The sequence below is a fragment of the Anabrus simplex genome, chromosome X (genome assembly GCF_040414725.1).
Source record: "Anabrus simplex isolate iqAnaSimp1 chromosome X, ASM4041472v1, whole genome shotgun sequence".
In the NCBI taxonomy this organism is placed as follows: domain Eukaryota; kingdom Metazoa; phylum Arthropoda; class Insecta; order Orthoptera; family Tettigoniidae; genus Anabrus; species Anabrus simplex.
Genome location: NC_090279.1, coordinates 209,781,013 through 209,795,031, shown reverse-complemented (window position 1 = coordinate 209,795,031; position 14,019 = coordinate 209,781,013). Strand labels below are relative to the sequence as shown.

At 38.3% G+C, this 14,019-nt stretch overlaps 1 protein-coding gene across 9 annotated transcripts in view; it reads right to left on the bottom strand.

Annotated features, from left to right (window-relative positions):
- LOC136886379 (homeobox protein cut) overlaps positions 1 to 14,019 on the bottom strand; it is a 473,229-nt gene that overhangs the window by 60,439 nt on the left and 398,771 nt on the right. For all 9 annotated transcript variants that reach the window (XM_067159126.2, XM_067159128.2, XM_067159131.2 and 6 more), the window contains 2 exons: positions 13,252 to 13,433; positions 5,523 to 5,677 (listed from right to left, as the gene is read on the bottom strand). In XM_067159126.2, coding sequence (XP_067015227.2) covers positions 5,523 to 5,677; positions 13,252 to 13,433 — 337 coding nt within the window. The remainder of the gene's footprint in view (positions 1 to 5,522; positions 5,678 to 13,251; positions 13,434 to 14,019) is intronic.

The following is a 14,019-nucleotide window of genomic DNA, read 5'->3' as shown; positions in this document are numbered from 1 at the left end:
GTCAAATCATTCTGCGTTTTATTAAACGGCTTTTTTAAATAATGGTTTTCGTTGGATTTCGTTTAATTAAAACAATGAATGAAGTATCTGTTTTGGATCGTGATAGAAAGTGAGTTATTGAACAGGCATTATTTTCTTATGGGGGGAGACCTAGCTCAACATGGGAAAAACAGGCCAATATTCATTCGATTGTTAAATATGCTACAAACGTTGTTGAAAAATTCTGCACATATCCCAATATTGGCATGCTTCCTAGCAATCAGAAGCAACTGCAATAATGTCAAAATTCTAATTATAACATTTTAAAATAAAATTTCCCGCCTTTTTAACAAAATATCACGGTTTCCTTCATAACTCTCTTGCTGTTTCACGGATAATAACGATTTTTTCAGGGTTTCCTCCCATAGTGTTGTACTACAATCTGTACCTCATTCAGGTCGATGGGATTTATATTAGATTTGATATAAAATATTTATTTTTAGTATTTTCAGGTGCGCGGAATAAAAACTCGACAAAAATATCTAAATCACAATCTATGTTAGTGATTGAGGTTCATTTTGTAGGTGGGGGTTTGATATACACTTTAAAACAAGGAAAAGTACGAAAATTCTTGTAAACTTGGAACTTATAAGGGAAACAGTGATATATTGTTAAAAAGGCGGGAAATTTAATTTACAATGTTATAATTAGAATTTTGACACTATTGCAGTTGCTTCTGATTGCTAGGAAGCATGCCAATACTGGGATATATGCAGAATTTTTCAACAACGTTTGTGGGATATTTAACAATCGAATGAATATTGGCCTGTTTTTCCCGTGTTGAGCTAGGTCTCCCCCCTTATGTGGGGCAGTCAGAACCAAAGCGTGTAAGTCACATTTGTCTATTGTTAGCAAGTAAGAGTTACCAGTTCTCTTTAACAGAGACAGCTGTGTAAATTCACTGCCAAAAATTGATTTACAAGACAATTATATCCACGTCCACATTAACCACAGAAAATGTATTACATATCAAACAAACTGCCTTTAATCTGGTTGAACAATGTTCAGGATTTTAACAAGATAACTTATCTGGTTCTTACCGGGGACAGTTTTGTATTCTTCACTAACGTGGAAGTAAAATTAGACTATTTCTTCAATATTATGACGTAATGACTTATCTTGTTAGTGTGAAAGGAGAGAATGTACTGACCTTGGTAGGTTACTGCAGAAAATTAAAAAGCCGAAAAAAATGACTTATCTAGTTTTCCCCCGGGTTGAGTGATATTTAAACAGAAGTAAAGAAAGGGGGAGAGTTTAAAATAATTGTAAGGACTAAAGGAAAGTGGAAGTGCCTACTTCTTCATTACGTTAATTTCATTACATTCATATAACGTTTGGCTTCGTTTCTCTTGAACATTACAGACTGAACTAAAAGTGTCTCAGTAGTTCCTATCAGTATAACCTGGTGACATACCGAATAGTTTCGTCTTGCCTGCATTAAGCGAGAACAAGTCGAAAGGAGCAAATGATAATCCAAAACGTTTTCTAAATTTTAAACTACAATCTAACATCACTGATTCTATTTGACCGAAAAATTTGTGATACAAAAAATTCCTCTTGATATGTTCTAAGAAGAGAGAAAGAAAGTTACTAAATAAGAATGAAAGAAAGGACGAAATAAACTAAGAAAACAATATTTGTTGTATCTCCGATGATAACTATGCACAGTGTAAAACCGTAACCAGATGGGAAGACCAATAAACTAGCAATGAAACATCGGAGATAAATACGAAACATCAGAGAATATGTCAATTATGCACCCTTAATGTCAGATATTTTTAATAATATATCAACGTACCGTACCCTGAACTACCCCTACACGGTTTTCATGTTGGCCCAACTTCAGTAAATGTCCAACAAAGAATGTTAAATGCAGGTACACAACAAAAACTAAACCGATAGGAATTAAGGATGGAAAATATTTAAAACTTTACTTTCCTCATCTCTACCTTATTATGTGATTTCCTGAATAACTGGTATGTTACCTTCTTTACTCAAGGTAGGAAAAGTCGTCAGAATGTGGGAGTAAATATTCAATTTTAAAGCAATGTGACAATCCACACACTACAACAAAGGCATTTACCTAACACAAAATATCACAGAACGAGTATGCTAAAATAAAAAGACACGTATTTCCAAATGAAATGATCACATGTTCAAGCTAACTAAATTCCATTGATACAGCACATCGTGCAAATAATTTAAAGATAATATTTCCAAAACACATTTCAAATTAAAGGAAAACTACTTGGTCACACGAGCAAACGGTGAGAAAGATGTGTAACTATATATTGTGTATTTATGTTCATTAGGTTTTGTATATATGAGTAAGGATGACGTCACATCATCAAAAAGGTAGGCAGGCAGGGTGTCATTGATAATTCTGGTGGGAAAATTTGTGGGATTACATAGGGTTAACAAAGAAAATAATACAAGAAAATAATACAAGCATACACACAGCAAACAGATGAAAACAAAGGAAAATTAGAGAAGGTTGTAAATCGAGCAAAAACAACAACACAATAAAATACATAGGCTACATAGACAAAACTGTTTTATAAACCCCATAGAAGCTAAACTAAAACCTGAGATTGAATTATTCATTTAGCTTATAACCCAAGGAAATTCACATCTTAGTGACGAAAAAGAGTACTTTTGCAAATAAAAAGTTACGTCTACAAATGTTTAAAATCCCCACCATGCGACATAGATATATAAGCATCAAAATGCACAGGTGACATACTTATTTTAAGAGTTCAATAATACAAATTGGAAGAGTTTATGGGTGCAAAGTTCATTTTGTCTGCTTATACAAGAAAGTACTTCAGGTGTAAAGAAAGCTGCAGACCAACAAATTATGGCCCTATGTTCAAGTTCTGAACCATTCTAGCAATATATAAACAGTAAGTTTGTTCAGTAATTTGACGGATGTGACAAGAGCTTCAAAATTATTTTAGATATTAAATTGTTTGCATTCTGGTACATTGCAATATTGGACCAATTTGTATAATTTTCTTATAATTTTGTATGTTATTATTCGTTAGTTTTTCTCCTTGTCATATAATTCTTTGCAACCAAAGATTTGTTACTGAAAGTAAATGTTACATAACGCAATGTACTGAATATTCGACCAGCATTTTAATTATTATAATACAGTGAGAAAGGTTTGCTCACACTTCCAACCGATTTTTTTTTCAAAGTATATTCACCATTTGAAGTTGCTGTCAACTCTGAACTCGAGGAAATGCTTCTTAATTTTCTTCGTCTGCTACTCACTAGAAGAACAGTTATTAGCTGCTAATATTGGAAAGTTAACTTATTATATAATTATACATGCGAACAAACTTTGCAAGTGAACTAGGAAGCTATTTGGAAACCCTGGAGAATAAAATAGTGCGCAAAGGAATTCTTTGAAATGAGGTGACAATTTCTAAACATGCGTAGATATACAAACGTTTCAAGGAATCGAAAATCCGTGAATTTTTGTACGAAATGGGGTACTTTCGGTATACATTTAGTCAAATGCTGAGAATTTGTATGTGATCATCTTCTGAATTATCTTTTCGAAAGGGTACTTAGTAGGTCAAATTCAAATTAAGGGCTGTATTCGGATACTTAATTAGTATTTTAAAAGAATACGTAAGTAGATTCCAAAAGACATTGATAGCTTGTGGGATACTGGATATGGTTGCAAATCAATCACATTTCAACTTGCAATTTTATATTGAGAAAATGAATGATAGGACTGTGAAATAGAATAACAGAAAACATATTTGGGTTTGATAAATATTTCGTGATCGTTGGCAATTTTTTGGCCATTGCTTTAAATTATAAAACGATTTATATTCTTCATCTTTTTAATCATTTGGAAGACAATAGGGATTTAAGAATGAATTGCGATCTGATAAATCAATCAATCAATCAATCAATCAATCAATCAATCAATCAATCAATCAATCAATCAATCAATCAATCAATCAATCAATCAATCAATCAATCAATCAATCAATCAATCAATCAATCACCACTGATCTGCGTTTAGGGCAGTAGCCCAGATGGCAGTTTCCGCATCTGTTGTTTACATAGTATTTTCTTAAATAATTGCAAAGAAATTGGAAAATTATTGATCATCTCCCTTGGTAAATTATTTCGATTCCTAACTACCCTTCCTATGAACGAATATTTGCCGCAATATGCCCTCTTGAATTCCAACTTTAGCTTCATATTATATTTCCTACTTTTAAAAACACCACTCAAACTTATTCGTCTCCTAATGTCATTCCACTCTCTCTCTCTCTCTCTCTCCACTGACAGCTCGGAACATACCGCTTAGTCAAGCAGCTCATCTACTTACTCCAAATTCTTCCCATCCCAAACTTTGCAACATTTTGTAACACTACTGTTTTGTCGGAAATCACCCAGAACAAAGCGAGTTGATTTTCTTTGGATTTTTTTCCAGTTCTTGAATAAAGTAATTCTGGCGAGGGTCCCATACTCTAGTTGCTGTCTTAGCTGAGACTTACATGCCCTCTCCTTTCTGCAATCCCTAAATAGCCTTGTAACCATGCGCAGAGATATTTACCTTTTATTTACAGTCCCATTTATGTGATTACCTCAATGAAGATATTTCCTTACATTAACACCTAGGTACTTACAATGATCCCCATAGTGATCTTTCACCCCCTCAGCGCAGTAATTGTAACTGAGAGGACTTTTCCTATTTGTAAAACTAACCTGAACCTGACTTTTAACCCCATTTTTGTCCGCCTCCGCAGCATAACGGTTAGTAATTCTTATTAGCTGCCGTCCTCGGGGGCCCGGTTTCAATTCCCAGTACTGCCAGAAATTTAAAAATGGTAGGCGGGCTGGTATGGGGTTGAAATGATACATGCAGCTCACCTCCACTGGGGGTGTGCTCTGAAAAGAACTGCATTACCTCGGAATTAGGACACGAGTTTGCTTTTAAGCCTACTGTCCATCTCACGACATTCTCGAGGTCATTTGGAAGGTGTCATTATATAAAAGGTGACCTGAACTTTTCTATTCACCAGGGATCGCTAGAGCTATTTTAAATCTTGACCTCATTTCGAGTTTATGGCAATGTGTTTCAGATGTATAATACAGGGACATTATTTTATCGGTTCGGGGGATTCTCACTCGTCCGGTCGCCTGCGCTGCGAGCCTGTTTCCCGCCAAACACTTTGCCGTAATGCGACCAGCGCAGGCGACCAGGATAGTGTGAATCCCCCGAATAGATAAAATAATCCCCCTCTATTTCGGGTAGACAGTCTACACTGAACTTGGATCTCTGTCTTCACAATGGTAGGTCAGTACGTAAGCCCAACCCTTTCCAACCAAACATTCAAAAAAACGGAACTATTAAAATAAATTGTCTAATGACGTAATATGAACTTTGCACTTTCTTAAAGTTGGTTTAGAGATCAAACGCTCAAAATTTGTGTTAAACCACTATTGACTCTTACCTTGCGAATCTCCAGGATTGGAAACCGCTTTAATTGCGGAACTTTCCGCCACTTGCATAGATTTCGTCCTTTCCAGGAGGAGCATTTCCAGAGACTTATTTTCTCCAGTAGATCCTCCGGGACCCATCGCTGGGAACTCTATCGACCTCAGGATACTGAAAGGAGAAAAATATGAACATTAGTTGACTGTATAATACAAGAACTTCAACAAAGTACCCGAGTGGAGAAGTCAGTGTGTATCTGACTTCCCCAGTGAGGAAGCTGGAGGGATTACTTGAGTCTCTATTTGCAAAACCGGCCATCTCCAAATGGTTACATTTTTCAGGAAAAACCGCAAAAAACGTATAAAATTTAAATAACGAGATTTAGAATTACTTTTATGTGCTTAATCGCTTATGAATAGCATGGTAATGAATGTTACAGAATACCTATGTTTTATTTGTATAATTATTTGGAATGGTTAAGTTTCAAAATTGGAGAATGCCGGGTTTGCACCAAACGAAAGAAACTGAAGGGTACAAAAATGCTTTATTTAAAAGTTAACTAAAAATAAATCAATGCAGTGTAAAAGCCAGTGTATTGATACAAAATTAACTAGAATTAAACATTAATTCATACCATTGTCTACACTGTGCTCACATGCATCTTCCCTATCTTCTGGGTTGTTTTGTAGTAGGTTATTATCATCATCAATGAGTTCTTTGTAAAACTTCAGAACTTCTACATTTCACCACTGAGTCCCAAAATGTTTAGTCAATAGAGATTCAACATCTTTTGCGAAACTCCAATTTTCGATGAAGAAAATAAACTGGTTAGAGGCCGAGTTTGCGTTAATAGTTTGCTGTCTTGTGTAAACGTGGACAGAGAACACATTCAGCACAAAAAGTGGATTTCAGTTTTTGTGTGTGGAGTTTTGCTAGTTTTGCAAATAGACGACTCGCTTAGAAGTTTGTTATTTACAAGTTTTTTCAATGTTTTACTGTAAGAATTTTAAAACGTTACAAATGAAATTTAGTTTGGCTCGACCACCGATAAATATGGCAATAAAATTTGAAAGTAGAAAACAAAATTATTCGCAGTATGACAAAAAAAAAAAGAAGTTGGTTTGCTCCAATGAAAAAAGTACAGTTAAGTTGATACGTAAATTACGTAAAATAGAATTCAGCACTATTCCATCAAATGTCCGACTGCTTGGTTGAATGGTCAGCCTTCGATCCATTGTGCACCGGGTTAGAATTCGATTATTATTATTATTATTATTATTATTATTATTATTATTATTAACGATGATACCTACTAGGGACCACATGTCAATTTCAATTCATCATTCCTTCTTGGTTCCTCTTCCGTTCTTTCCTATATTCCTTGATGATTGCTTTATTCTTCTCTCTTCACATCACTTTAGACGGGCGGAGTGGCTCAGACGGTGGCCTTCTAACCCCGACTTGGCAGGTTCGATCCTGGCTCAGTCCGGTGGTATTTACAGGTGCTCAAATACGTCAGCCTCGTGTCGTTAGATTTACTGGAACATAAAAGAACTCCTACGGGACAACATTCCGGCACCTCGGCGTCTCCGAAAGCCGTCAACAAGTAGTTAGTGTTGGATGTAAAAAAACAAATAACATTGTTCAGACCGCTTTGACCAGGTTTTCTTTTCATTCTTCCTTGAAATTCTTCCATTCGTCAGGGCCCAATGGTATTTTTGGATGATGAATTATTCTTATTACTTTCGTATATTTAACGCACTACGGCTGTGGAGCCAAGCATTCGGGAGATGAGCGGGTTCAAACCGCACTGTCTACTCTCCTGAGAATGATCACTTTTCCATTTCACCTTCATTAGCTTTCATTCCGTCCCTGAAGTCGATGGTGGTGATTACTGTTTTTTTTTTTGCTAGTGGCTTTACGTCGCACCTACACGGATCGGTCTTATGGAGACAATGGGACAGGAAAGGTCTAGGAGATGGAAGAAATCGGCCGTGGCCTTAATTACGGTACAGCCCCATCATTTGCCTGGTGTGAAAATGGGAAACCAGACGGAAAACCATCTTCAGGGCTGCCGACAGTGGGATTCGAACCCACTATCTCCCGGATGCAAACTGACAGCCGCATGCCTCGAACCGCACGGCCAACTCGCCCGGTGATTACTGTTTTAAGAGGAAGTACAACTAGGCAACCATCCTCTAGTAACACTAATCAGAGAAAAAAGGGAAGGGGTCAGACGTTTCGAAAAATGAAGGTGTCGGCCAAAGAAAGATTACGGCGTGAAATTAAAGACTCTCTAGCGCTCGGAACCTAATAGCGTCGTCGGAAAATAACAAAAGTTGGCCAAGGGAGGTCATGTAGGATATATGAAAATGAGGAACCTGGCACAAACGAGTGGAAACAATGCCAGGACTCAGTCAAGAGCCCCGTGGTCGCCACCCACGCTCTCATGTTAAGAGCCCATGGGGTTACCGTGGGGTGGGGGGGGGGAGGTCCCTGAAGTGGATAGCGGGTCTCCTAGACGGTAACGCCGGCTCTCAGGCAGAGATATTTGATTCGGTGAAGGTGAGGAAAACTATTCTCAGAACCAGCCCTTCTCGGTCTCCCGAATGCAGAGCTGTGGAGCCGCGGTAAGGACATGTTGTTTGAGTCATCATTCCACAGACTGGGTTGATACAGTCTTCCATTCCACCCTAACCTTTTCATTTCTACATAAATGCAGGTGCATTCTACATCTTCTCTAATCTGCTTGTCATATTCATACCTTGGTTTACCCCTACCGTTTTTATCGCCGACGCTTCCATCAAAAACCAACTGCACAAGTTCTGGGTGTCTTAAAATGTGTCCTATCTATTTCTTCTGGTCATATTTAGCCAAATCGATCTTCTCTCACCAATTCGATTCAGTATCTCTTCATCATGCTTCAATCTGTCGATCTCACCTTCAGCATTCTTCTGTAACACCACATTTCAAAAGCTTCTATTCTCTTTCTTTCTGAGCTAGTTATCGTCCATGTTTCGCTAATACACAGTGCCACGCTCCAGGCGAAAGTCTTCAAAAGCATCTTTCTAATTTCTATATCAATGTTGGTATATCAATGTTGGAGGTGATCAATGCCTTCTTTGCTAGTACTAGTCTGCATTTTTGTCCTCCTTACTTCCGCCATCATTAGTTATTTTACTACCCAAGTAACAATATTCATCTACTTCCTTTAATACCTCATTTCCTAGTCTAATATTTCCTGCATCACCTGTCTTCGTTCGACTGCACTCCATTACTTTTGTTTTGGACACCGGTAAGTCGAAGCACCCCTGTACCAAAACACGGTTCTAAAGGTTAGACATACTTTACTTCCTTCATCATCATCATCATCATCATCATCATCATCATCATCATCATCATCATCATCATCATTGAAATGCAGAATACGTTCTCATTACCGTCAGTGTATGGAATTCCAAGGCCTTCGCTGTAACAAAGTAAACGAACAAATGCAGGGAGTGAAAGCATAAAAATACGCAACAGTAGCAACTTGAGTTACATGAATAGGAGTCTGTGCCGCTATCTGGCGGGACTGAACTGAAAACATTTCCGTAGCTAAGTTTGTTTTAGAAAATGGCGTGTCCTCCACGATGTTGGAGGCTAATACATCTCCTAAAAATGATAATGATGACGATTTGATCCAACATCCGGCCAGGAGGTAATAATAATAACAACAACAACAACTAGCAGTTATCAGCACAATAGAACAAGATAAGCGAAGCAGAACCTAATACATCAATCAGAGACAGATCTCTGATAAAACAACAATAAAAAGAACAGCAGCAATAATAATTTATTTTTATTAAACCGGAATTCAAGTTGGTTTGTTTGATAAAACTTCCATTCTCCATTTCACAATATCCTAACCTCAAAATGACTTCCTCTCCTCAATCAATCCTGATGAAATAGATGAGAATGTAACTAAATAATCAAAGCAGAGTATCAGAAGTCTGGTGATATATTACCAGCACATTTTATTTACTTTTTTGAGGTTTAATGACAGAATCAATACTATGTGGACAGTGTGAAGCAGTCAGGAAGTATGGTCGAGAAAATGGGTTGCAAAAATAATGTATTCGTGATTGATCGTCATAAAACTATTTAATGTCTTCCTGTTCAGGTTACGATAGGATAGGGAAGGTAGATAACGAGCAATAAATGAAAATACATGGGTGGTGATGATGATTGTACGGAGTAGCCTATCACGGTTGGCCAAGGATGGAATAGTAAATAATTACAGATTCCCACATTCACCTTGGGAAAACTCTCCACAGCGTGACAACAGAACAGGAACTGAGCGGTGTAATCACCGTATTAATTACTAGGGACATTACTTATTAATAAAATCAAAAGACAGGCTTATTACGGCGAGACTGGGAGGGGGAAGTACTCCGCTGCCATCATGACTCTTTAAGACCTCGTTGCATCCGGCCAAGAAGGCTGCAAGTGATTTAAAAACAATTTAGTCTGTTCGTCGATTACGGCAAAACCTCCAGTAATCGAGACTCTGTTAAACAGCCAGAACTCCACAAACGTGATGCAGCGTAGCGAGATGTGGATTGAGAATTAATGCGGTAGAAACCTCATTCACAATTGGCCAATCCTGTATCTATAAATACAATTTACGTTTCGTCGGTGCGTTATGAAAATGGTCCGTTTGATTGACTAACTGCGGCGTAGATAAGGGGGGATCAGAAGGCTTGAATACCCAAGAAGGAAGTCTAAACCCAATCCAGAGCGGATATTCAGGAGGCCAAGAGGAAAGTCTAAACCATATTCGGGTTGGAGATAAAGGAGGCCAAGAGGAAAGTCTAAACCATATTCGGGTTGGAGATACAGGAGGCCAAGAAGAGAGTCTAAACCATATTCGGGTTGGAGATACAGGAGGCCAAGAAGAGAGTCTAAACCATATTCGGGTTGGAGATAAAGGAGGCCAAGAAGGGAGTCTAAACCATATTCGGGTTGGAGATAAAGGAGGCCAAGAAGAGAGTCTAAACCATATTCGGGTTGGAGATACAGGAGGCCAAGAAGAGAGTCTAAACCATATTCGGGTTGGAGATAAAGGAGGCCAAGAAGGGAGTCTAAACCATATTCGGGTTGGAGATAAAGGAGGCCAAGAACGAAGTTTCAGATTTGGATTGGAGATACAGGAGGCCAAGAAGAAAGCCTAACACGCGTTCGGTTTTGGATATTTAGGAGGCCAAAAAGAAAGTCTAAACCATATTCGGCTTGGAGATACAGGAGGCCAAGAAGAGAGTCTACTGTATACCAGGGATGGCGAACCTATGACACGCGTGTCGCTAGGTTACACGCGAACACTTCTATGGCACGCTGCACAACATGCTAACATATTTTAATGTTTTTAACATGTAATAAAGAGGTCCAAAATCTAGCAACATAGCATATTTCAACATTACGCTTTAATAAAGAAGTATGTCACAATTAATTCTATGGCCATATTTTTTTACAAATTTTATTAAAATTTACCTGTATTCTGAAATGTAATTTTCAGTGATGTTTGCGAAATGAAAACATGGATCATTCAGAAAAAAATACCGGTTTGAATTAATTTCCTTGAATTACGATTCCTATTACAAATTCGTCTTTGATTTCCTTTATTGTTTTAATGTAAACACTGTCAAGGGAGCCGGGAACAAATTGCAGCTCTGCCTATCTCCTTTCTAGATAGATGCTTATTTTTCTATATTTATAAGTATTCATTCAGCGTGACCTCCTCTTTCAGGCCAGAGGATGTGTGGTGGTGATCCGAGGTGAGGTAAACGGTGAGAAGGGATCGACTGTGACCTGTGAATAGGAACTGTCCCGGTATTTTTCTTTTGACATAAATATGCCTTAAGAGCTGGGTGTAACTAAATAGTGACATATAAAAAAAATGTGTGACGCGCTGTTACCTAGCAACAGTACCTTGAGAGCTGGACAAGCCACGGATCTGTATGCCATGGCCATCCATTAATACTTCACATTATAGTCTGCACGGTTGCTAGGGAACAGCGCATCACCCATTTTTTGGAAAGATATATTTACAATCATTTGATTTTCCCAAAGAGTAACTTAATAAATTTCGTAGCCTTCTATTCTTGTAGACTGATTTTTAACGTAGACTTACGTTCATTGACAACGATTACACGGAAAGAAAACATTTAAGACGCTTTTAGTGTTTAGGTAGAACGAGTACATCGCCGAAGTATTTAACTTACGATCATCTTTAATGTCTCAATTGACAGATAGAAGAGGATGTCTGTTGCAAAAAAGAAATCTTAAACGTACTTTTCCTGAAATAGCGCTTCAAAGTATGGCAAAATTTGGGCTAAGTTACGGTATATGAAGTTATAATATAGCGCTGTGTTGACTCGCGCGCTCAGTTGGAGGTTCGATGTCGTTGTAAGTACATCGTGGTTAGTTGTATACAATAAAAAAAATAAAAGACAAAGACACCTCCGTACAGGCCATGAAGGCCCTTGGAGGAGTGGAAGGTAAAGGCTTCCACCATTGTTAACCGCGGCACGTGATGGGGTAGAGTGGTTAGCTCTACGCCCGGCCGCCTATGCCCCCAGGAATGAATCTGGTACTCATTTTTGGTGCAGGCTGAGTGAACCTCAGGGCCATATGCACCTCCGGAAGTGGAAATGAATAAAAAATAGTATATGGAAAAGAAAGATTTGATTGGGATTCGGCAAAAACGTGCAAAAGAAGGAGTTGAAACGAGAAAAGTGAATGATGAGGGAATAAAAGAAATTAGGGGACCCGTGCGAGAAATCTCCCATACTTATAAATTATGTGGCGGAGTAGCCCCCTGGTGAACTAAGGAATACCCAAATCAGTGGAATATTAGACAATATTACTTACCACTTAATGTAATATTTGATTTTTTTAAAACATTTATGGTGTTCACGTGAACAGAAGCAAATGCAAGTGTATTATGATATTGACGAATGTTCTGGAAGTAATTTTTGGTTTTACTATCATTCCCTTTTTTTTTTTTTGCTATTTGTTTTACGTCTCTCTGACACAGATAGGTCTTATGGCGACGATAGGACAGGGAAGGCCTAGTAATGGGAAGGAATCAGCCGTGGTTTTAATTAAGCTACAGCCCTAGCATTTGCCTGGTGTGAAAATGGGAAACCACGGAAAACCATCTTCAGGGCTGCCGACAGTGGGGTCATTCTTTTCTTAACTGATAATTACAGCATATTATAATGACTTTAAACAGGCGTCCCAGCGGCCACAATGTGAAGTGGACAACAATAATGGCGCGTATATCCCTACAGCAATAGTATTTGCAAATCGCACACTTCGTGCAATTTAAAAAAGAAATAATCGATATTTATGAAATGAGAGTGCAATCCGTCACTGTTAATGTCTATTCTCTTGCTTTTGAACGCTCATTTGTCACGATCGGTTGCTTGTGAGGACCGCAAAAGGGATCTACACTGCTGAAATAGTATATGTGGTTAGGGTTTACTGCGGCCGTTACAATAGTCAATTGTTGTGGTAGATGTAAACAGCACTTCTTTCTCGATGTTTGATCCTGATCATCCTTGGAATCTCAATTAGTTTGATACATTAACGTTATCAAATGAAGCAAAAATATTCCAAGCCTCAAATAAAAGAACAACACACTGGGTTTAATCAGTCTCCGGCGGACACCAGTAATGATTGAGGAGTCATGTGGAACAAGTTACCTGATCTCCCGCTTGAGGTCCTCGTAGTCCCTCTGCGCGTCGAGTCGCGCTTCAAGCCTGGCTATGTGCTGCCGCTTGTGGTCCAGCTGCTCCTCCAGCCTCGCGATTTGATTGGCGGATGTCTCCTGCAGCTTCGCCAAACTCGCCTGCAATCGTTGTACATCCTCCACCAATTGCGAGATCTGTAACAATGTACGAAGAACACACGTTTACTCTAAATAGTTCAACAATAGCAATAAAAACAAGTGACAAACCCATATTGATATGCACTGTTCAGAACAGTTTTAAAGTATAGGTAATCTTTAAAAACACAGAATAAACTAGGATTTACAGCAAGACTTGAATATTATCTTTTATTTTGCATCGTAGTATAATGTTTTGCGGGAAAATATACGTGAACCAGCTTTTCCGCGATAATTTTTGGTTTCAGCGGAAAAATACCCACAACCAAACTTTAATCCAGGTATAATTTAAAACTTATATATCCCATCAACAGTGGACTATGTCAGATTAATCCCTAGCGTTTGGATCTTAAATGAAACGAATACATTAATAATTAACTAGAAATAACGATAAGACATTTTGGGTGAATATTATTCATCCTAAGCTTCCGTGGCTCAGGCGACAGCACGCCGGCCTCTCACCGCTGGGTACCGTAGTTCAAATACCGACCATTCCATGCGAGGTTTGTGCTGGACAACATGGAGGCGAGACAGGCTTTTGTCCGCGTACTCCGGTTTTCCCTGTCATTTTTCATTCCACCAACAC